We start from the raw sequence: 24,959 nt of genomic DNA, 5'->3' as shown, positions 1-24,959 counted from the left end.
AAACTAAATAAAGGTGACTAAATGCTCACTTTGATGGATTATGTAACTTGAAGATGGAAGTTAAAATAAAATTATGGTTGATAGTAACACAAAGGACAAACAGTTAGTAGTAAATGGGCTAAAATGTGCAAAATAAGAAGTGTAATGAATGATTTATTGGCACATGATAAAGAGTAGTAAGGATCTGTGCACTGCTTGAGTCTTTATTACACAAAGCTATCCAAAGGCATCATGTTGCCCACTACTGTATCTCTGCAACAAGACTTACAAACTGTCATGTTACCTAACGCGTGACCTGAGACCCCCCTCCTCCTTCCTGGCCTCGGGCTGCACTCCGACTCTCGGGACTCTGCGAAGGCAGTGAATTTAAAAAGGTGCAACGCAGGTACAAGCTCCAAATGACATTCCAGGTACCTGGAGGGCCACGGGGGGATTTCGTTACTGTGCTGAGATCACACTTTATTTTCTGAACATCCAAGGCACGCTGCCTGAAGGTGATTGGGATGCTGGTTTGTATGGAGGGCAGGCGCTGTTATGTAAGATCACTGGTCAGAATAGAAAGTTGAAAGCTTTCAGAGCAATCTTTGTTGTAAGGCTGAGGTCGTGAGGTGCCCGCAAAGATCCGCTCTGCTCTGTGTGCCCTGCTCCGGTCGTGCTCTCCCTGCAAAAACACCTCGTTCATTGTGTTGCTCTGTTTGTGCACTGTGCTCTCCTCATGATTTAATTTAATCCAACTACCTGAGCCTGTCAGGACTGCAACTAATGATTATTTTTATTACAGATAAATCATTTGATTATTTCCACTGTAAATCAATCACTTTTTTAGTCTGCATAATGTCAGAAAAAATGTGAATCACAGCTTTAACGAGTCGCTAAAAAAAGACTCTAAAAACCAAAAACGACAAAAATTTAGAGGCAAAGAAAAGCAGTAAATCCTCACATTTGAGAAGCAGAGACATTTACACAAAATTAACCCCTTGAAACCTGAGCAGACTGATTGATTTCCTTCAAAAACATATGAAGAAGGCAATAAAGAAGAAGAAATAACTCAAAAATTAGAAATAAATTGGTAAAAAGTTACAAAAAATTATCTAAAAAAAGAAAAAGTAAGGCTTTTGGAAACTGTGACAAACTATATTTCACTATTTTCTAAAAAATTTCATGAACTAAACAATTTAAAGACTCATAAGTTGTTGCACCATGAAAAGGCATTTAATCCATCAGTCTAAACCTGAATTGGCATTAAAAGAAATGCTTAGACATTGGAGATGGGATTTTTATGAATCTTTTTTCTGATTTGAATTTTAAAGGCTCAAAATAATGGGTAACTTTAGCAATTTACTGAATTCCTCTTGAATTATATCACCAAAGATTTTTGATTTATTTTGCAATAAATGTTTAAAAAACTAAACAAATTTCCTAAGGAACTGATGTCGGTACATGTTTTCTTCCTTCAATATTGGCTTTTGTAAAACTGGTCTTAAATTTCATTCTAAGTGGCATTAAAAAGTCTTAAAAAGTCTTAGATCCCAGTTGCCTTGGAACACTGTCCTAACACCATATCCTGCTCTGCTTATCTCTACAAGATCTACTTCCTCACTTTCTCTCTTTGTGCTTGAGACTGACTCTGACTCATAATCAATTGCAATTTGGTGTATTTTGCCCAAACTCTGAGCTGGAGATCAGCTTATTTCCCCCTTAGTTTATTTTTGGATGCAGAGACAAAAGCGTGGAGTTGGCCAGTCTGCGTGACTCAGTGATAATCACCGGATATCTTGCAGCATTTGAATTCATTTGCTCGAATGCTACAGGTCCTTGAAGCGTTTTAGAGGAAACCTAAAACTGCGGCGGCTGATTGCTCAACACACATAAAAGCATCCTCTAAAAGCAATCTCATTTGCAGTGTCGAAGCTGTGCTCACTGCTTCGCTCTGATACCTCGGTTAGGTAATACACCGGCGCTGAGAGTTATATTGGAGGTGACACCCCATCAGGCCTATAAATAGCTTTGCACTTTATCGCCCAGGAGCTCAGCTGTAGCTTTCTCACAGGCGTTTGATCACTTGTTTGTAGGGGACTGACATCACCCGCTGATGCTTTGTCTATCTGACTTTCTGACTCCAAAACACACACTGTAACACCTTCAGTAGCTCACTGCTGAAAAACCGTAGTCAGACTGTCGTCAGCTGCTGTAATTATGATGCTTTTAACTTCACAGGTAGTTCGCCTCAGGGTTTCCCTAAACTGCATTTAATGATGACTCACCTAATCAGTCTAAATACTCAACCATCATTTCCACGAGCAAAACAGGCCCCGAGCGGAGTGAATTCTCTGATACTGTACCACTCTTACATAAACAAAACAGTGCACTTAATTGGAGGGGATGGGGATTCAGGCACAAGCCCATAAGCCTCATAACAAGTGGGAGTATGAAGCGAATGAAAACGAGAAAAGATATACAAAACCCCTGCAGGCTGTGTCTGACCCCAGTGAGTCACCGTCTACTCAGGCTTCTCCAGATTTGGGCATGACTCAGTAACGAGCGCAAACATTACTGAAGTGCACTTGTGTTGCCGGCTGCAGTGTGTTACTCCAATTTGGATTTTAATGCCCAGTGTTTTATGCCATAATTTGAATTATATAGTCGTTTTCAATTTCTAGAGCTATTTTTTATAGTATATTTCTTCTTCTTTCAGAATGCATCAAGGAGGTTTATGGACATGGTTACACATTAAGACTAAAGAAACAGTGGTGAACACCTCACTACGGTTATCTTAGATAAGAAAGCAAATGAAAGGATCAGCTAGGTAAATAAGAAAGTCCATGTGGGATTCCACTTCATGCTCAATCAAAAATAAAAGTGTTTTTTTTTTTCAAGCTATGTTTGATGCCAAGAACATAAACATATATTATTCTCTACCTAAGGTAAAGACTTGATTAATGACACTAAACACCAGAGGTGTGTCAAGTCTTTGCATGCAAGTCCCAAGTCAAGTCCTAAGCTTTGACTTTCAAGTCCTAAATAAGTCATAATGCACTCTTCAATAAAAGTAATTCCATTATTAAAATGTATTAAAAGAAAGTAGATGGGAAAGACTGACATTGTATCTCTATGAGCACCTTAAAAAATGCTATTTTTGTGTGCCATGAGAGAAATGATGTCGCAATGTCAATATTTTGTTTTGTTGATTGATTCCTATTCTTCATTATTACTATTATTATTATTATTATTATTATTATTTTTATTTGAGGTTTTGGTTGGCAGTGGCAATCTTGAGTGTAGAAATAGAAGTACAAATTGAAAATTAAAAAAAACCCCAAACCATCTACTTTCACTTACATTTCAGCCTTCATAACCTCAAAATCATGTTGGCCAAAGATTAAAAAAAAAACAAAACGTAATTTTTATTCTACAAACAGCAGCATTCTCTTGCAAATAACAGCCATGTTGTATATTTTTGCATACTAGGCACAATTATGATCGCGCGCAGTGAATCTACAGTAGCCAAGGGACTATAAATAATTCATTTCAGGAAAAGGTATCTATTTGCCCCCGTGCCTCTGTGGCGCGCGTGTGCACATGGTGCCATTTGGTCACGGCAGAAGCGCCTCCAATTATCCAGGAGCGACATCTCTGCGCGCCCTCTGTGTCTCCAGGTCCACATTGATTTTGCGCGAGCTGTGATCAATGCGGGCGACTCAACAAACCCGCACGTGAATAACTTAATGCGGAATGATTGATTTGTGTTTGCAGTGAGGAACAAACATCAGTCGGAGGGAGAAAAAGAAATAATCCAATATGTAGGAAAAGAGGTGTGAGTTTTGGTGTTTTTGTGACTAGGACAAGTTGTTCCCTGCGTGCATGTCTCTGCGTGCGATTATTCACGTGATATGTAAAAAATAATCATTCATTTCACGCAATCCAGATCTGTGTGATGATGCCGCTTCACTTTGCAGATCGCACCTGTCGGATGTTAATTGGAAATAATCGACAAGTTTGAGGAGAGAGATGTTGGTTCAGCACGCTGGACAGCGCTCGTGGAAGTTGGAGAGGACGGCGGCGCGCGGACACAGGAGGATTTAATTGAAAAGAATTTGGGGTGAGCAGCTGGAGACATGAGGGCAGGATAACCATGGTTGATCTCAAGTGCTTTTCATTACCAACAAGAGGTAAAACGCTCTTCCTGGAGTGAGACATGGACTTTGCTGAAATTATTTTCGCTTTGTTCATCATCGTGGTCGCGGTCGTCTCGCTGTTGTCAAACTTGTTGGTGCTGCTATGTTTCGTCCACAGCACCGAGATACGCCGACAGGTGCCCGGCGTTTTCACCATGAACTTGTCCTTCTGCAACATCCTCATCACTGTTTTGAACATGCCGGCCACTTTGGTGGGGATTATCAGGGACCAGCAGCCTTTTGGGGATTGCATTTGCCACACGGTGAGCTTTCTGGAGACTTTTCTCACCGCCAACACCATGTTGAGCATGGCGGCTCTCAGCATAGACCGGTGGATAGCGGTGGTCTTCCCGCTCAGTTACTCCACTAAAATGCGCTACAAGGACGCGCTGATCATGGTGTGCTACTCGTGGCTCCACTCCTTCACCTTCTCCCTGACCGCGCTGCTCTTCTCCTGGGTCGACTACAACGACGTGTACGCGTCCTGCACCCTGCAGCCGAGCGAGGACACCGGCGACAGGATTAAGTTTACAATCTTCACCGTCGTTTTCCACGCCACCAGCTTCATGCTCTCCCTGCTCATACTGTGTTTCACATACTTGAAGGTGTTGAAAGTCGCCAGGTTTCACTGCAAGAGGATCGACATTATCACCATGCAGACTCTTTTCCTTCTGGTCGACATTCACCCAAGGTACTTTACCTCATGTATTCCTCATTTATGGCAAGTTTTATCCCTCGATTTATAATTCATAGACTTAAAAAGGTCTTTTGGTGTTTCAGCGTGAAGCAGAGATGTTTAGCAGAGCAAAAGAGGAGGAAGCAGAGAGCTACAAAGAAGATCAGCATCTTCATCGGCTCATTCATCATCTGCTTTGCTCCTTATGTAATAACAAGGTAAGATGAATTGATAGTAACCCATTAATCATTTCATTTAACTTCATACAACTTAAAAGATAAATAATATCATCTAGGGACTGTACTATACTATTATTTTCTAAATTATGACCCTCGCCAGAGCTACAAATAATTTTCCCTGAGCTTCCCTCAGTGATCATCTGTGTGAGTATTTTCATGTCTGAATATGGTTCAGTTTTAAGTAAAGTCATGAGTCATTTGTGTTTAAGTCCAAGTTGAGTTGCAAGTCTTTTTTGTTTTCTTTTCTCAAGTCTAAAGTCATCAAATTTGTAACTTGAATGAAGAATAAAAAAATATTAATATAATATTTATTATATTATTGATATCTCTACAGAATTTGACACAAAAAAAAGAAAAGAAAACAGTTTAATTGGCTACTGGACATTATATTTAAAAAAAAAAAAAAAACATATTTCAGAGTTTCTGGCTGTGATAGAGGTATGATTTTGGATATTTTTTTAAAGAAAACATGCTTTTAAAACCCACTTGCTGGTTTCGGGATTCTGACGGTTTATTATTTTTTTTGTTATTGTTGTTTGTTGTTGTTCTTTTAAAATAAATACAAAATCCAACCATTTAACGTGAAAAGTCCCTCCCTCCCCTAAGCCAAATCAAAAAACATCCTCCCCAAAGTGCCTGCCGCATTTTGCACCACCCCCTCCCCTCTTATAAATAACAAACAGCCCCTTACAATAATGCACAAACCTATTCTCTGCATCCAAACTCATCAGAGATACACATCAGTCACACCGTTTGATCAGATCAGACACAATTCAACTCTCTAAATGCATAGTCCCATTGTAGTTTGGCTCATTATCCACCTATATCACCCTGTGAAGAAGTGGCTCGCCGTGCTGCTGCCACTTAAACACACAATACAGTGCAGGACAATAAATGCAGTGCAGACAACAAAAAGTGGCTCCCAGACAAAAGAGGAAATGCCCTAGGGGCCCACAAACCAGTTGTTTGCCAGATGTGGTGGCGATGATCCATCAGTTTGACATTTGTGGTGTTTGCATTTATATGGGTGGGAAATGTGAGGACACATTAACAAGGAAAAGGTGTCTGGTATATTGGAATAACCCTGTGACCCGACCCACTGGAAGCAGCCTGAGTGACTGTTGAAACCAAAACATCTAATTAAGCTGATGACAATTCCTCCTCATGTATCTGTTCTGCTTTTAAATGAGCCTTTTTACACATTCACTGAATGTAAAAGGGCGATATTCTTCTCCCTCTGTCTTAACCTTGTGCTTCCATTACTTTTTTTGTTACATAATGTTACCCCAATTAGCACATCAGGCACCGTATGTAAATTAGTGGAATGTGAGAGACCTTAAGTCTTTTTTTAAAAAAAGCTAAAGCCCTTTCCAGTGCTGTTCAAAATGACAATAAAATCCCCCTTGACATAAAAACAGAACAGTATATTAGTGTATATGTGAAGTATAAAACAGTGTTGATACTTTGGATGATTTAAAATGTCGTTAATATATCACACAAAGACATTGTCATATATTTCCTTTTTATGTTCTATGGAAGATTTAAGATGCCATGTCATAAAAAGAAATCCCCTGCTTTGCAAGTCCTCGTAAAAACTAATGAGAGGTTATATTTGGATTTAAAATTAGCAGGTTTAAGCTGTTCTCTGCTGGACAATTCTGAAATGCAATCCAACACACACACGCATACATTCAGCCCTGCCAATAATTTTATTCGAGTCCCTAAAGTGCTAATAGAAATCTAGGGTGAGCCAGTTTAAAAAAAAAAGAAAAGAAATCTTCCTCTGATTAAAAAAAAAAAAGAAACAAAAACAAATTCAGACGATCACCCCCTTCCCTTTTTGATCTCCCCTAATAATTTTCATACAGTCCCAAAATGTTAATAGCAATCTGGAATGAGCAATTAAAACAACAAACAACTATCTTCTGTGTTAAAGGCTCTATACATTAAGCCTTATCTTATCACCTGACAACATTTACAAAAATTAGATTACCCTTCCTTAAAAAAAAAAAAAAGACCCTCCTCCTACCTTTTTTGACTTCTCCTAATAGTTTTCATACAGTCCCTAATGTGTTAATAGAAATCTGGAATGAGCAGTTTTGAAAAAGACCTTCCCGTGCTTGAAAAGAAAAAAAAATTAGTTGCCCACGCCCTTCCCTTTTTTGACCTCCCCTATTAATTTTCACACAGTCCCTAATGTGTTCAAAGCTCTGTACATTAAGTCTTACATAATCATCCAACAACTTTCAGCATCTGAAAAGCTTAAGAAGAAAAGATCTCTGACTAAAATGTACTTTTGTTTAGTCATGTTTCTGCTGCCGCCCCTTCAGGTTGGCTGAGCTCCTACCCTTCGTGGACATCAACCGCCACTGGGGAATCATCAGTAAGTGCCTGACATACAGCAAGGCTGCGTCCGACCCTTTTGCCTACTCCCTCCTACGTCAGCAGTACAAGAAAGTCCTGGTTACTGTCATCAACAGGCTGCTCCGCCGTGACCTGTACCCCTCGTCTGGCCATAACAGCTCTTTAGACACAGAGAACGACTACTGCCTCCAGAGGATCAGCTAATGGCAAACGCGCGGACATGGCAGATACACACCACAGGCCAAAAATAAAGGTTGCCTCTTGGAAGAAGGTGGGCGGAGGAGAAGAATGAGCAGAGAGACAGAGAGGACAGGATATTGTTAGGAAGGAAAGGAGAGCAGATAGAGGGGACAGATTGTGGGTGGGGGGGCGAAGAGAGAGCAGAAATAAGGAAGGTGGTGGGTGGAGAAGAATGAGGAGACAATAATGAGGAGGAGGAGGATGAAGGTGGCAAAGGGGAAGACAGATAGGGAAGTACGGGGACGGTGTGGAGACGCTGGCCTCAGACAGTATCGGTAAACAAAAGATCTGTGATTCATCGGCACACAATACCACACAGATGCACACACGGATCAGACGAATCAATTTCATCGAATAAGTCATGGGTTCAGATTAATCTCAAACTGAAGGACCACACAGCTGGAGATGGACCCCTTATTCTCCCTGAGCGACATCTATAAAGTGGCCTTTTGTACTGTACCAACCACTTTGTAATGATTTTTGACAAATCCACATGTAGTGACCTTTCCTCTGCCACAAAGCGCAGGCACAGAGCTCAAAGCTGGTGGTCGATAGGTGCTGGAGCGCAGATGTGAAAAGAAGGAAAGACTGTTGCTCCTGCTTCTGGATAATCTACTGTTAGGTGTGGAAGCTCAGCTGCTGCACATTGTTGCCATGTTCTGTATTGACCATGTTAGACTATTTTGCAGTGTCATGTCAGTCACTGAATATTGATGCACTTTGTTGAATTCTCTCAGAGCTACTATAGTTACAGGAGCCAAAGGCAAATAACATATACACAATGATATTAAATGGTAAGACTGGCTATATTCTGTATTTCTGTTATTGTTAAGAAGGGCCATGAGAAGACCAAAATCAACAATGTGTAACTCCATCTCTCAATATTTTCATACTTTTTTTTCTTAGATACTGTTTTTGTTGTTCAAACATACCGTCTAAGTTACACCTAAATTCTGAATTGCATCTAAATTACAAGACCACGAGATACCCCAGATAACTAGCCAGAACTTGCAATAGCTGCAACCACATACACTCATGTATTTACACGTTGACACTTTTTGCCAGTTTTCATGAACAGTTAATCTAATCTGGTCATAGTCCCTATTTATGAAATACCGATGCTTGGTGAGTGGCCCTGAGTGTCAGATAGCAACGCATAGAGGCACCCTTTCAGCGGCACTATGAGATACACTGGATAGAAGCATTTTTTTATGCTTAATTGACATAGTATAAAGAGCAAGACATAAACCTAGGGTGGACAGGTAAAACAAACTCTGGACTTTCACTCTAGAGACAGCTGTTTGTTTCCTGTGTGAAGCTAAAAGTTATTTTAATAACAAAGTGTGCTAGTGTGTGATGCATGCTACCCAAGTGACATATTTCATGTGATGTTATTTATGTTAGTACAAATTTTACACAATGCATGTAACAAGCATATATATTAACACGCCGTTCCTGAATATCCAAAATTGATGCTGGAGGGGTACCTAAAGCATCATAATTTGGCTTTAGGGGCCACTGATCAAGCGTTGTATTTGACGACTTGGGAGTGACTGTGTTGGTTAATTAGCTGCCTTTTGGCTCTTGACCAATCTTTCGACAGGCCACTCCCATTAAAACTCCACTCCCAAAAATAAACTACAGTGCTCTGGTTCATGGTAATAAAAAAAACGTTACCCAGTGCAGAAGCGTGGCTAAATGAAGTGTTTTCAATAGCTTTTGGACAATTGATAAACCGTGGTCCACCCCAAGTAAGCAAATGACTTTATTTGAATGAAATGTGTATGTTAGTGCCTGTTTTATCATGCTCAAGTCCCAGCTTAGTCTGCAAAGCATCTCAGTTTTGACATGTTTCATTTACTTGTAATTAAATACAGCTCTCTTGTGAATTAAACCAGTGTTCTCACAAGTAGGCGGCAGGGATAATATGAGTTTGTCATTATTGGTTTTGGGCCTTTCGTGGGATTTGTTAACAACAAGAAAAACACAGAATATAACCCGACTTATCCTTTTAAGTGTGAGTTTGTAACTGAATGTATTAGAGATAGCCCACTTTTGACTGAAATGCATTTGTACAACTGTGCTTTGTTTTGCCAGTTGACTGGAGAAATGTTTCTATGGATATTTACATGATGTTATTATATATTTTGCACTGTACAGGAACAACTTTTTTGTCTAGATAAAGGGGAAGCAATGTGATGTAGCATAGGAATGCTTTCAAAGTGCTTTAAACACACTGTTTTGTGTTTGTGCCAGATTTGAATATGTGACTTTTTCAGCCGTTCTATACTTTAACCAGAATAGCTGCTTTATTATGAAAAATCTGTTTCTTTGGATGTACTTTATACACATGTATTTTTCCTCTTGTAAGTCACTTGCTGTTCTTTGGCAGTGTGATTAGCTATTAGTGGAATATGTGCAATAAAAGCTGTCAGTTATAAAGCTATTAAAACTATTAATGTTTTGACAGTAACGTCATTGAATCTCGGTGATGCCCTTTAGTTTAATTTGCGAGTTTGTAAATTAAATTCATGCAGTACAGTTAAAGGCTTTGACATCAATGAGAAATAGTGAGACTTTTATTCAAATTATATGAGAATTATGGAAAAATTATATATTCAATATTTGAAATTGATAGATGCAGGTATATTTGAAAAGACACATAATTTGTCATTATCAAAAACACTCTTGTTTCATTGTTCACCATCAGCTCATCAACTGTTTTTGCATCACATTGTTTTGTTTCCATCTGCTTCGTGACCCTAATTATATCCTAGATGATATATGATGTAAATGTCTCTGTTGCTGCAGCTTTATTGCCAAGTGTAATTAAAAAGACGGGTCAAAGATCATTTTTGCCAATTAGTGATTATAATTTATTCAAACTTGATGTGATGCATGGAAAGGGACCAGCAGCAATTATGAGCAGCATAGAGTTAAGGAATCTCCATTGTTTTGTGGCCAACTTGACCATCAACACCTCATAAAAACAGCTCAAGGTTGCACTGCAGCCATGGTTTGGCTATATTAACACAGCGACTAATAATTAACCTCAGTCAACAGAAACTGCCAAAGGAAAAACTGCTGATTAAAACTGCTCAAATGGAAAATGTATGCATAGAAAAATATCTGTCACAGCTGCTTAAATTTTAAAGGACAACGACTGAGTCAACCGAGTGAGTTTATGGTGTCGACTTCAACTCTTGAAGCCAGTGGTGCCCGAAGAAATTTTTAACAGTGGTGGCCACATAGGGCACTGAAAATCATGGTGTGTCTACCTAAATTAAAAGCTATTACTGAATTTCAGGAATATATGTATATATTATGTATATATAACTATATACATTATATATTCAGACACATTAGTGCACTTTGAGAAAGGCGCTGAAACCATACACTGTAAAAATAATAGATGAATCTACCATTATGTCACCTATTGGTTTGGTGACTCCTGTCTGGAAGCCTTGAGTTTACTATTTTGGCAGTCACCACCTTGATTTTTTTGGAGCCAGAAGTGACCCTGATTGGTGGAGAGGTTGGTGCTTTGGAGGAGCAATGTGTGGACCTAACTCATAAATTGAGGTTACGCCACAAAGCAGCCCACCCTTAAATAAATGTAACTTTTAGCCCCAATAAAATGTAAATTGTTGAATTATATAAAACTTCATCCCCCATGAGTTGTCAATAATGGTGAAATCAGTTATAGAGACCAAAACAGTTTTTTGTACCAGGCTGTAAACATGTTCATTTCTGCTGTAAAGTTGGCCATTTGAACATGGAGGTCTATGGGGATGCACTCTGTTTTAGAGACAACCTCAAGTGGCCATTAGAGGAAGTGCATTTTTATGCATTTTGTATTAGCTTCATATTTCAGTCCTGGAAGTTGCTACTTGGTTGAAACAGTTATTACTTATTTTACAGATTAAATGTGGTAATGAGCAGGTGGATGTCTTCCAGATAAAACATCTAATTCTGGAAACTACATTGTAAATCTGTATAAAATAAAAAAGTAAGAAAACATTGCAAACACTTAATTTCTGGGCCATGCTATAATCTGCATAAAAAAATGACCAAGCTACGCATCTAAATTATATTCCTGATTTAGCTGTAGGATGCAGTATTATTCTGACTTTACTCTCGCTTGCACAACCCTTAACTCACTCCTCTCATTACAGCCAGAGGGCCAAACTACTCTACCCAGTCTTGAACCCAGGGGTCCTGCGCCCATCCGCCTGCCTGCATGATGAATAATCATGCTTCCCATTATGTTAATTCAGATCAGCTCGGCTTGAAGCAGAGAAGACCCTGTAATTAGTTGAATGAGTAAAGCAAGCTCAACATGAAAAAGCTCAATGCAGCCTTGACAAAATCTTTGTGTCTAAAGTCACATTAAATTACAATGTAGAGCTGCTCACTTGATGAGGTTGAATGGGTAGAAATCAGGTCAGGTGGCAATCACCTTGGCTGAGTCTTGAAGCACATGAAGTCCTCTCCTGAGACAATCAAAGGTCTTGTTCTGTCTCATGATTATCCTGGTTGCAATTTTAAGATTCATTGTTGCATTAAGGAGAATTTTGAGACTTGTTTGTTTAAGTGCAAGGAAGCAAATCACAGCTCCAACCCCCTCAGCTGCACCCATGTTTTTTTTAAATGTTGATTTTGTGGCCCCAAGATGGAGTTTAGTGGTAAAACTTGACCCAAAAGAATCCAAACTGACTAAATCAATATATGTATATATGTATATATATATATGTGTGTGTGTGTGTGTGTGTGTGTGTGTGTGTGTGTGATTTGGTTACATGAAAATATGAAATGTTTGCCCAAGATGGAAACTGTTGACATAAATATTTCCATGCTCTGCTCGCTTTTCTTTGCAAATATGTAAGGTCTACTGCACATAGTGTATATTAGACGAAATGCTGGTTTCCACCCTGGCAGCATTTAACATTTTGTTTCAGTGCAGATAGCAGGTATCCATGGGGTTACAAAATATGCTGAATAACAGGTTAAACTTTTCTCCAAACATTAGCATAGGTTAACACTGTTTGACAGAGTAACATAGGTAGTGCTGAGTACGGTATGGGCCCATCTTTTGTGGTATTCAGATCCTCATGACTGGAAATTTTTTTAAAGCTCTGAGTTCACGAGTCATGATGTGTTTTTATTTTCAGAAATGGCGCACACCATGGAAGGCAATTTTTCGCTGAATAGTTAATTAAAGTTAATATATTGTATTTGTAAAGTTAATGTAAGAAAAAATTTCATGTTTGGTTTAATACCCTTCTAAATATGATAAATTGATGATACACAGCATATTTTGGAGTAGGTTAGTATTAACTTCATTGGTAAAAGACTAGCTGCTAGCTTAAGCACGTAGACTGTATATATACATTATTCCTCAAATTTAGAGAGTTGATTTTTACATTAATTAAAAAACATCCTAATGAAGACAAGTAAAGAGAGTTAACATAGGTAAACAAAATTTATTTTAATTCAGTAATTTTATATTTATGTAGTGACCACAACAGGCATCTTAACTGACAACCATTTTTCTCCCGCTAATTAAGGACCTGTAGATTAGGTCATGTGACTGAAGAAGGTACCTGCGGAAGGATGACACTGCAATAACACAAGGTAAGAATATTAAATGAATAAATAATAATGTAACGAGGCGAATACCAGAATTTCCTTTCATTTTAAACCAGTCAGAAACAAAAAGTCAACAACTATAAAGTCAAAAGTAGATAAAAAAACCAAATGTGCCTGCGATCTGCATTTTAACTACACTTAAATCCCCGTAAATATGCGCCAATTTGAGCATTTTCATGTCCCAACTTCACCTCGGAGCCACTTCCTCTGTAACCTGATAGTTGACCGTAATACGTGTAATAAAGTGAGGGAAGTTTAGAGGGGATTTCTGCAGACTTTGGGAAACGGACGCACACACCCTCTGGCTGCGTGTGAGGTGCCACATCGATCCGGAATATAAAACCGCGGAAAATGAGCATCATGCTGCTGATCCTGCTGCAGCTGGCCGTCCTCGTGTCGTGTGCTCCTCAACGGTGCGACCCAAGAATAAAAGGTAAACTTTGTCAGCTTCATGTGGTCACATACGCACTTTATTATTATCATGCATGCATCCGGAACCTGCTGTAGGAATTGGGCATAATATGAATGTGCAGACTGTAGATTTCTAGATTCAGAAGCTAACTTTAATGCAGTAAAATATGTTAAAAAATACTTTTAAGTAACTTTTGAAGCCATAACTTTATAGTAAATATGATTAGATGTTGGCCTGTAGCTAGTCAAGTGCTTCAGATGAAAGCATGCTTTACAGATTTAATGATTAAAAGTTTATAATCCTGTAAAATATGTTGAATTTTTGGTGACTTTTTGATATTTTAGTGGACAGAGAGGCATTTTGGAAAGCTGTTGATGCAAAACCAGAGGTAGATTAAGCAGAGTATTTTGTAGGCCACATTGAGGCATTTACAGAAACCACTCTGCCATCTAGTGTCCGCCAACAGTGTCAGTTAATAACATGCTGATGTGTCTTGCAGGACTGTGCAAGCCAAAAGTGGAGGAAAAACGTAAGTACCCTTGAGCTTGGACGAAGAGTGATGTCCTGCATGAGCTTTTTGTGCCTCGTGTTTTAGCTGTTGATCATCTTTGTGGACTAAATGGGGGCTTTTCTTTGACTTTTGAACCCAAAACTGTACAATTTTCTCACCAGAGAGGGATCAGGCTGTAAATCCCCTCGACTGGTCAACTGTTTGTGCAGTGACATCCCTGTGAGTCAGTGTTTTTAATAACAAAACGGATGAGATCATAAGTCACATTGGGCGTAGTCTTAATGAAATCTGGCCCGAAAGCCATAAGACCATCATGTGTATTTTTAGATGATCCATGGCAGTATGAAATATTCAAATTCTAATTTCCAGAGATAATAGAAATATTTGGAGCTCGATGATTGAAGACAGCACACTGTGGCTCATCATTAAGTGTGTGACAGATGGAGATATAAGTCTGGATCCCTCGAAATTAGACTGACAAAGTTAGATTGGCTGTTAACTGTTCTCGGCTTTTTTTAAGGGACTGTACTTTATTTATCAGACTAAGGGGGTGTAAGTTAGTGTTTTATTTTGTATCATGACCCTCCCCAGAGCTACAAATATTTTTCCTTTAGTTTACCCAAGTGACTGGGGGAAAATGCATGACCCTCCCTTCACCATAAATAACCATATTTCACAGTTCCTGGCTATGATAAATGATGTGATTTTGGAGAGTTTTGAAGAAAACATGCCTTTCAAACTAGGGGTGGGCGATACTTTAAATTTAATCTTTGCATATTGAAGCTTGATGTATAAAATGACTGTATTGTGTACATTGAGTATAGCTTATGTCATTTATTAGTTGCATTTTTTTTTTAGCATTTTTTGCAACTTGCAAAAACTATTGTTATATGAACTGAATAGCTGTTAGTATTTTTCCAGCTCATAGTGAATAAATCCTTACATATAGAGACACTTTGGCAACAGCTTATCTGTTTGCTAAAATCTAACATCTAACTGTCGACCAAAAGCTTCAGGATAACAGCAGCAGTGATGAAGTTTTGATTTTTTTAAAGTATAACAAGAATTAATTTCCCTTACTATGACAGTGGCTACTTTAATGTAACTGTATTTTATTATTATAGTCTACAGTAGTTTAGAGATTTCAAAATATCAAGATATATGTTTTGTATTTGTAGCTCTATTTCAAAGCCATCTGCAGGTTTGGGGTTTCTAAGGGTATTAAGAAAAATACAAAATGAGACCATTTAAAGTTGAATGTCCGTCCCTTAAGCCAAATCAAAAAACATAACTCCCTCCTCAGAGCTGAAGAATTTATTTATTTATTTGAAGTGCCTTGCTGTTTCGCATCACCCCCTCCCCTCTCATAAATAACAAACAGTCCCTTAGTAATCATTTACTTCTAAAATGTTCCTAACCTACTTTAATTTCTTTTTTTTTCCTCAGCTAAATGCACAGATGTGTTACTCTCCTACTGCGATGACATGCCCTACAGTCAGACCATGTTCCCCAACATCCTCGGCCACAAGACCCGCGAAGACGCCGAAGCCGGCGCTGAATACCTCCTGATGAGCGTGGCCGAATCTCTGCTCGGGGGAGAGTGCAACCCTGAGATCCGCATGCTGGGCTGCTCTGTGTTGACCCCGCGCTGTGAGAAGGCAAAGGTGCTGAAGCCATGTCGCACAACCTGTGAAACCGTGCGGACAAGGTGCATCCACGCTTTCGAGGGGATAGAGATGGCTTGGCCCTACTTCCTGGACTGTGATCGCTTCTTTGTGAGTGATGAAGAGGGATGTTATGACCCGCTGGAGGGCCTCAAAGGTGAGAACTGAGAACACTATCATTCTTATTGTTAAGTCAGTGAGCAGGCCTTAGTTTTGGCTCCTTGTTCAGGGATCGTACGGTCATGAAAAATGTGTAAAAGTCATGGAATTTGGAAATAGCAATTTCCAGGCCTGGAAAAGTTTTTTGGAAAACTAAATATGTCCTGAAAGTTTTGGAAAAAGTCATGTATTTTTTTTTCGAAAAACCAGTATAATAACACGTGATTTCTATAACAACTGTTGGAATTTGAAAATCGAAGGATAATTTCTGTTTTTACAGTTTCTGGCTGTGACCAATGGTGATTTTAAAAGAAAAGGAAGGCATGTGTTCTGCCAAAAATTTCACTTTCAAGTTGTATGCCCCCCCAAAAAAACAGTCCATCCCCAGTTTTTTTTTTTTTTAAATTTCACCAACCCTCTTCTCTTATAAATCAAGTTATTTTTAAATAAAATCAGTTGTTATCATTTTCTGAATTCATTATTTAAAAATATATTATATATATATATATATATATATATATATATCTATATTTAACAGTGCTATTATATAGTAATGAAAAAGAACCAGTTAAGAGTGTGATCTAAAATTTGCTGAAAGTCCAGGAATCTCATTGGTAAAAATGTGTATGAACTCTGCTTGTTACTGTTTAGTTTTTTACTTTTTTTGCTTTCATCTGCAAGACAAAGACAAGTATACTGTCTTGAGCTTCATCTGAGCAGGCATCTGGTTTGCACACATGCTTATGTGGCTCACCGAAAAAATAAAATCCAACTGGAACGCCATATAAACCCTCACTTACACCGAGCCCCGTGGCTATTGTCCTGTGTTTTCATTAGCAGTCCATCTGTAAAAAAGGCGCCTCAGTGCGCCGCACAAAGGCAGACACAGTCTGACCAAATCTTCTGAAAATGTTGTAAATTCTTGGAGTCAAAAACAAGTTTCTAAAGACAGAAAAAGACACTCTGCTGCCACTGAGAGCAGAAATCACGTGTGAGCCATATGAGAGCGTGGACAGCAGGAGCTGATTTGAACATTTAGTGATATCATTTTCGCATTTGCGCGCAGTAAAATCGTCTTAAACTACTGTCTTAACCTGTATTGCTACTATATGAACGTTTTTATTGTAGTGAGAAAATTTTTCCACCGTGTAGAATCTAGTTCAGATGTCTGGCAGCATGTTGGACCTGTGTAATTATTCCCATATTCATTTCAAGCAGATGCTTTGATATCATGTGACCTTCAGCTCTTCACACAGCAGTCCTGTACAGTTTTTTTCATAAGTTTAGGTGCTGCACGTGATGCATACACATGTAGCAAAAGGCAGCAGTGGCAGTTTTGACAGACTTCTTCTGGGTCATTTGAATGTGGCAGCAGGAAAGTTTCATGTGCTCCACGTAGTTTTGGAGCTATTATTGGTTTCTGTGTGTAAGTGTGAATACAAAAATAAGGGCAGACATCAGCTGGTTTGTCAGCTTAATGTGTCAGCTGAAATAAGCACATTCAGTCCCATCAGGCATTTGGTGTTATATCCACTTTCCACACTCTCTTTTTGGTTTCTGCTGTCCATACCAGACTCTTCACTCTATTTATATCCTGGCAGCCTAACAAGAATGCAGACAGCATGTTTTTTGATAGATCTACAACGTGGCCGGTCACTGTTGGATCTAAATGATAGAATGATGTGTTTTTCTTCACAGAAGAGCAGGATGTAGAGGCCATTGACAGCATGGAATTTGCTCTATCTGAAGAGCCGGCCAACACGATCCAGTTCACCTATCACTCCAACGCTCAGATGATCAACATCTTAAAGAAAACTGAGGAGCAATGCGCGGACATAGCAAGAACTTACAGCATCGGCCGCAGCATGGAGGGCAGAGAGCTGCTCGTGATCGAGTTCTCAAACAACCCCGGCCAACATGAGCTGCGTGAGTACTGTCGGAGCGAGATAATCTGCATTCTTTCTCGTTATCAAGGAAGTTAAGTCGTTACTGTAAATGTGACCTTCTGCAGTCGAGCCAGAGATGAAGTACGTCGGCAACATGCACGGGAACGAAGTCCTGGGCCGCCAGCTGCTGATCTACTTGGCTCAGTACCTGTGCTCAGAGTACCAGCTCGGGAACGAGCGCATCCAGACCCTCATCAACACCACCCGCATCCACATCCTGCCCTCCATGAACCCTGATGGATACGAGGTGGCTATTTCTGGACTCCAGGACAATGACTTCGGTGGTGATGAGGAGCAGGTCAGTTCTCCCCGGTTACTTGCGTTTATCACTGTGGAGTTTGAGCCATACAGCATGTGAAAATACCTCAACTCAACTCCCCTTCCCGAAACGTTTCCAGGTGGTATTAGATTAGAAGATAACCACATTGCCACAGCAATTACCACAGTTTCCAGATCTATTTGGTTGTTCCACCGTCTGACATTTACTCTACTGGGTATTGTAACTGCAAAAAACTTTCACTGATACGCTTTGGTACTTGGGGATAGCTACAGAGAACTGCCAGGAAAACAAAGGTGCTATCCTCGTCCTGCTTTGGTAGGACAGTGATAGCGAGTCTTATAGGGAGCCAATCTAAACGCCGATGGTGTCATTACTCTATAGCCTTTACATTGTGTAACCAACTTTTACTTCATCATGATAAGTTTAGGCCAAAACCTGTTTCCACTTACAGTACCTTGTTGCATATGTGTAGAGCCTTTTTAAAACAGGAGGCATCGAAACACATTACCGAACACTCCCCTTTGGTTTTAGCATGCGTCAAGCTCTGAAATTATTATTCAATAAAAAATAATAGGCTAATAATAGTCTAGTAGACTGAAATCTCATAAACATAGCAGCAGTAAGTGAGACAGTATTTGGCTGTTTAACCAAATAATAATTGTCATTGTTTAATTTTCTGAAACACACTTTTGTGACGTCCGCAGGGTCACAGATATGATTCTTGGAACATCGGCCGGAACAATGCTCAGAACCTCGACCTGAACAGAAACTTCCCCGATTTGACGTCTGTCGTTTACAACCGACGCAGACAGAAGGGCTACCGCACCGACCACATCCCAATCCCAGACTATTACTGGTTTGGTAAGGTACAGTATGAATCCTTATCCATATATGTTGTGTCAGTCAAAGATATTTTATAGCCTAATAAACTAAAGTAACTGTAGCCGAATAAACCTGATTTGTTTCATTTCTTGGTCCGAATAAGTCTTAATGCTGCAATCCAGGTTGCACCAGAGACTTACGCTGTCATGAAATGGATCCGCTCCATTCCGTTCGTGCTCTCCGCTAACTTCCACGGTGGGGACTTGGTGGTGTCCTACCCCTTCGATCTGTCCAAACACCCGATGGGACGCGAAATGTTCTCCCCAGCACCGGACGACAAGGTGAACGAGCTCACATGACCAACCAGAAGTGTGCTGAATCCAAATCCAAAAGAAGAAAAACTCAACTTCATCTTGATAACCTTTAATGAATAACATCCAAACAATGCATATTTATTTTCCCCGTGCCAGTTTTGGACAAATTTCAGAACTTAATGTCAATTAATGTTTATCTTCTTGTCTGCAGCTAACTTAAAAAAGTGAAATATAACCCTCATGTGTTTATTCCATAGGTATTCAAGTATCTTGCAGCACTGTATGCAACTGCTCATGAGAGAATGGCCAATGAAAATGCGCGCTGTGGACCGTCTCGCAGTCACAGTCAGAGAGGAACCGTTAATGGAGCTCAGTGGTCCAGCTTCGCAGGGGGTGAGCTGAAACAGTAAAAGTTGTGATTTCTGACTCTGAAATAAACATGAAATGCCAAATGGAGCCACTAGAGGGCGCTGAGAGACCAGTTCTGATAGAAAACCAGGAGCACAGTGAGGAGGAAGCTGTGGCAGGTTCAGGGGAAAGGTCAGCATGGTTTCTCAGCGATTTTTCGGTAAAGCAGTTTTGTTTTTCTCTCCGGTCAGGCATGCAAGACTTCAACTATCTTCACACCAACTGTTTTGAGTTGACTGTGGAGCTGGGCTGTGATAAACACCCCCCTGAAGAGGAACTGTTCATTGCCTGGCATGAAAACCTCGAGGCTCTACTCACATTTATGGAAGCAGTAAGATCATGATTTTGGTTATGTATCTCAGTTTTCTTATTTTTGTTGATAACTTGGTGTTTAGCTCAAATACTGCACTTATCAATGCAATGTAGTATTTGGTATGCATTTTTAATAACACATTTGATCTTTTTAGAAACACATGGCCTCCTAAACATTGAGTAAGTGGAGGCTATAAGTTATTATTCATTACAGCTGCAACGAATAATCGATTGGTTGTCAACTATTGAACGCCGACTAATGTAATTTATTAATCAGTTTGAGCAATTCATTAAGAAAAAAAGTCAAAAGTTTCTGATTCCTGCTTCTCAAAGGTGAATGATCTCTGGCGTCTTTATTCCTCTATGACAATAAACTGAAACTATTTGGGTTGTGGACAAAACAAGACATTTCAAGATATCATCTTTGGATTTTGGAGACCCTAATTTACTTTTTTATCATTTTTGTCAATTTATAGACCAAAAAACGAATCAACAGAGTACTTTAGATTGAGACGTTAGTAGCATTCCTACTTTTTATTTCGTGACATTTGATGCAACAACAGGGCTCCTGCTGCGAGAATACTGTTTGAAATATGGCTGATGAAGGTTTCACCACTGACATTTGTTATGAATCAGTTTCTAAAGAGGATCCTCCTGTTGATAAGGCTTTCAGTGCAGACACCAATCCACCTTGTCATTCCTCAGCATGAAGGTGTACAAAACAAGGAGTGTATGATAACTGACCCTCCATCATTATTCATTAACTTGTATTGGAAATGATTCTTTGTAAGTGGCTTGTTTTGTGTTGTTTTTAGGCCCATCGAGGTATCAGAGGAATCGTAAAAGACGAGGAGGGAAATGTTATCAAAGGTGCACGAATATCAGTCAGAGGAATACGACATGATGTGACCACAGGTAATGAAAAACGAGTTGCATCATTTTTCAAAGATGATTAGTATCGCACTTAGATTTAGTATTGCACTTCCATTAAGTTAAGGGACTTACAAGAAATAAAAGAATAGTCGACTGTTGGAGCAAAAGCTCAAATACCCTGACTTTCAGTCCAGTGTGGATCAGTGGTATATTTTTGCAGCATATAGTTATATTTTAATTGCAGAGTATTTTATATTTATTTTTCCTCCTTTTTTATTAGTGAGTGCATAGGGCAGTATGTAAACAATAACAAAAACATGGTTTTGACAGGCAATGGGGGTAGATGGAGATGGGAATTTATACAAGACAGACAAAACAAAAAGAAGACAAACAACATCAATTGTACAAAAAAATGATAAGGCATGATAGTATTCTTTCTGTTGTTGACATGCCAACTGGTTGTTTTACTATGCTGTGGTTGGTTATTGAGGTCACTCATGTACATGTGTTGAGGTGCATTTATGTCTTCAGCTGAGAAAGACAAGAGAGAAGAGGGGCCGAGCAAATAATACTGAGAGGAAAACACAGAATATAAATAATGATAGGAGATATAAACATAATATAGCATATATATATATAGCATCAACCAACTCTGTAATGATGCAGCTGTTTCAAATGGTTACAATGATGTGAAATCTTGCAAGGTGTAAGCATATTAATCTGTTGAACACCTGTGCAGGTTGTTCTCATGCACTGTTCATACGTTTACCTAAGAAAAGTAATGGAACAGAATTTATACACATAACCTATGTAACTATGAGCCAGTACTTTGGATATAACAATCTCTGAAGGTACTGCAGAGACAGAAGGCTCCATCCTTGTCTGTACATGTATCAAATGTTGAGCATAAATGAGCCCTAAAGAGCAAAGTCTGCATTAGATTGGGGTAACGGATAGGTCAAACAAACACAGGACTTTTCCCTACGACACCAGTGTTCGTGTCCCGTGTGTAACCAATGAACTTTTAAGATATTTTAAGGACATCACTTCACGTTGAGTACATAATGTTATTTGTTTGGCCCTAATTCCTTAGATAGCATACAAATTACAATTACAATTACATACAATTTAGTGCAGTTTGTAGCTCAGGATTTCCCTGTGATGAGTTAAGTAAAAAAAAACTTTGTCCTACCATGATATAAGCATGTAAACTTTAAGTCCAAACACTCAGCCTCTTTCTCCATGCCCAGCTGAAAACGGAGACTACTGGCGCCTCCTCAATCCCGGCATCCACATTGTGAGCGCCTCGGCCTCGGGATACACCAAAGCTATGAAGAAAGTCCACCTGCCTTCTCGCATGGCCACAGCAGGTCGGGTGGACTTTGTGCTGCAGAAAGCTGCACTAGAGCCTGATGTGCAAGAGGAGGACACCGTCCCATCTCTGGGAGTCTATGACCGCTTTGACCCTTACAATCAGTACGAGCGCTACACCCTGATGGCTGATTTGAGCCACATCCGCGAGGAGAGAGAAGAGAAGCCCTGGTGGTGGAACTACTTTGTCCTGCCAGGAGGCGCTTCACCAACCTGGATGCTCAAACACTATTAGAGCTTGAATGAGAGAAGTGGAAGATTAAGTATCTATTTCTACACTATACACACAAACAGCTATTGTGTAATGAATGTACTTCTTTTAATTGGTGTTAAGTGGTGGAGAAGTGTAAAAGCTAGCTGGCTGGCCTTTATGTTAGCTTTCACACTGCTCCTAATTCAGTTACATGAGACTTTTTTTATATTATTACAATTTTCAGCAGAAATAAACAACTTTAATGTCAGTAAAGTTATTGTATACAGTTACAATGTGAGCCTTCACAGCTGCACTTAACCATACTTTTTTTAAAAATCTTTTTAAGTTTATTTGTACAGCTGCTTTCAAACAAGAACCACATTTAATAAAACACAATTAAAAGGACAATAAATATGTTGAAAAAAAAAGAAGTTGCATGACTTTTCCTTCTGAATGACTCACTTGTAATCTTTTTCCAAGTATTATATTTTAGTAGATAATGAAACCACCACTAGAGGGCAGGCTAAATCAACTTCTATCCCAAGTTACTGTAAATCATGAAATCTGGTTATTCTTCCACAGGGGACAGTTTGTAAAATTTGCAGAAATATTTTATTTCTGTGCAAGATTGTCTTCAGCATTGTGCTGAGTAACAGTTTTGTAGGATTAAAATTATTTTTCATGTCATGTCATGTCATGTTTCATGTCTTTTCAGTTGTTGCCATGTATCTTCAGTCAATGCAGATTTAAACAAGTGGTTTACTATAAAATGAGTTAATTGCAGTGACTGTAGCTTGAAAAGATCATGTGTGCGGGTGAGTACACGTCTTAATTCTGGTTAGAATGTCTCACAACAAATAGCAGTAGAAAAGTCAGACCTGTTTCTGAATATTTTGGAAATGAGTCTTGCTCTCAAGACCACCTAAACCCAGACCAAGTCAAGACCGAGACCAGACCAGTGCGAGTCCCACACTGCATGACACACATAGACAAAATGTGAAACATGTAAAACAACAATTGATCTGAAAATCATAAAATTATCCACAGAAAACAATTGGATGAATCGTCTTCATTCAACTCTGTTATTGCCATGTAGACTATATGTGTGCATGTGTTATGTACCATGAGAAATTTCTTGATAAGATTATCAAAGTGTGTTACAGAGGTTAATTTTATGTATGGGAATTTATCTCTGTTTTCCATGAGCAAATAAATACCAAACTGAAATTAACTTTACCAACTTTACCAAACACTCCCTTTTTACATTGTCAATTTAGTGATATCCTTGCATTTGTATTCTTGACAAATCCTGAGTAAAAATGCAGCAGAGTCCGAGACAAGACAGACTTTTAAAAAGCGACCAATCTTAAGTACTGGAAAATATTTGTTGTTAAACTTATGATCCCCTAAAATTAAGTATTGTGTATGTGAATCCTAATTTTATGTGACACATGTCATACTGCCTTAATTTGATTTATTTTATAGACTTGAAGAGCATTAAAGCATCCAGTTGTTCCGAAAAAAGCAAGCAAGAAAAAAAGCTGTAAGTACATTTTTCTTCTCTTTTTTTCCTATCCTGTTTTTTGTATCTTCTTTAAGGGAACCACAGATTTAATTTTAAAACTTTATTTAAAGTAGATCCAACCGGCTCTCAACATGAATCCCCCCTATGACCTGATTAATCCAGTACAATCACTGAAACTTCTGGTAGTATATAATTACGCTTCCAATTCGCAGCCACCTGAGCAGGAAGGATGTTTTGTAAACTTAAACCTAATTTATGTCTGTGTAACTTTTCCATCCGTCTGCTTTATGGCAACACTAATTTATGCCTTGAATACTTCCTGCTGTGGAAAGCTCATCTAGCATGTTTTAACCTGTAAACGTTCCTTTGATACTTCCATAAGCTTAAATCCATGAAATCTATAGAATAACAGACAAAGAAGAAGGGGTTAAATGAAAGGAAGGTGGCACGCAAAGTACAAAGTCAAGACTTTAAAATAAAACTGAAATCATACTGAAAACAAACTGGAAGAACTGCTTGATATAATCGAGAGCAGAAGAAAGAAAAAGGGTTAAGTCGAATTTGTCAAATGCAAATAAAGAAACAACAACCACAACAAGTACAACACAAGTTCAGCTTTAAAGCGTGCCGAGCCCTCAGGTCCAGTGGAGTCCTAAATCTTACAAACAAAAACAGCTCTTTCTGTAAGGTCATAAAAGAAGCATGGGAAAAGCAAATTGCCCCCGCGCAAAGGTCGAGGAATACTATTAGAGAATCACAGAGAAAAGTCTGCTCGGTGAACTAGTTGACCTTTGACGAGTCAGTGAAAAAAAAATACCAGGCTTCT

At 39.0% G+C, this 24,959-nt stretch overlaps 3 protein-coding genes across 4 annotated transcripts in view; all 3 read left to right on the top strand.

Annotated features, from left to right (window-relative positions):
- trmt44 (tRNA methyltransferase 44 homolog) overlaps nt 1-4,378 on the top strand; it is a 38,533-nt gene extending 34,155 nt beyond the window's left edge. The window contains exons 13-14 of one of the 2 annotated variants that reach the window (XR_006107118.1): nt 3,957-4,099; nt 4,294-4,378. The gene's annotated coding sequence lies outside the window, so the exon portion shown is untranslated. Of the gene's footprint in view, nt 1-3,956; nt 4,170-4,293 lie in introns of both variants that reach the window. The other variant, XR_006107117.1, reaches the window with a different exon arrangement.
- LOC121962231 (G-protein coupled receptor 26-like) lies at nt 4,189-7,786 on the top strand. Its single transcript, XM_042512454.1, has 3 exons — nt 4,189-4,866; nt 4,956-5,069; nt 7,421-7,786. Exons 1-3 carry the CDS (start codon nt 4,196-4,198, stop codon nt 7,656-7,658), a joined length of 1,023 nt encoding a protein of 340 aa, XP_042368388.1. The 5' UTR covers nt 4,189-4,195; the 3' UTR covers nt 7,659-7,786.
- Nucleotides 7,787-13,609: 5,823 nt separating this feature from the next.
- Nucleotides 13,610-23,036, top strand: LOC121962001 (carboxypeptidase Z-like). The gene is made up of 11 exons (XM_042512162.1): nt 13,610-13,776; nt 14,255-14,284; nt 15,713-16,087; nt 17,788-18,015; nt 18,101-18,333; nt 19,020-19,181; nt 19,320-19,478; nt 19,709-19,844; nt 20,051-20,190; nt 20,987-21,086; nt 22,295-23,036. Exons 1-11 carry the CDS (start codon nt 13,695-13,697, stop codon nt 22,648-22,650), a joined length of 2,001 nt encoding a protein of 666 aa, XP_042368096.1. The 5' UTR covers nt 13,610-13,694; the 3' UTR covers nt 22,651-23,036.
- The last annotated feature ends 1,923 nt before the right edge of the window (nt 23,037-24,959 follow it).

This window comes from Plectropomus leopardus, chromosome 23 (assembly GCF_008729295.1).
Source record: "Plectropomus leopardus isolate mb chromosome 23, YSFRI_Pleo_2.0, whole genome shotgun sequence".
In the NCBI taxonomy this organism is placed as follows: Eukaryota; Metazoa; Chordata; class Actinopteri; order Perciformes; family Serranidae; genus Plectropomus; species Plectropomus leopardus.
Note: the sequence above shows the minus strand (reverse complement) of the source record. Positions and strands in the feature narration are given on the sequence as shown.

Excerpts from the sequence above, each read along its gene's own strand:
- LOC121962001 (XM_042512162.1), top strand. The coding sequence starts at position 13,695 with ATGAGCATCATGCTGCTGATCCTGCTGCAGCTGGCCGTCCTCGTGTCG. Across the intron at positions 20,191-20,986 it reads TACTCACATTTATGGAAGCA|GCCCATCGAGGTATCAGAGG; the intron begins GTAAGATCATGA and ends TGTTGTTTTTAG. Across the intron at positions 21,087-22,294 it reads ACGACATGATGTGACCACAG|CTGAAAACGGAGACTACTGG; the intron begins GTAATGAAAAAC and ends CTCCATGCCCAG.
- LOC121962231 (XM_042512454.1), top strand. The coding sequence starts at position 4,196 with ATGGACTTTGCTGAAATTATTTTCGCTTTGTTCATCATCGTGGTCGCG. Across the intron at positions 4,867-4,955 it reads CTGGTCGACATTCACCCAAG|CGTGAAGCAGAGATGTTTAG; the intron begins GTACTTTACCTC and ends TTGGTGTTTCAG. Across the intron at positions 5,070-7,420 it reads GCTCCTTATGTAATAACAAG|GTTGGCTGAGCTCCTACCCT; the intron begins GTAAGATGAATT and ends CCGCCCCTTCAG.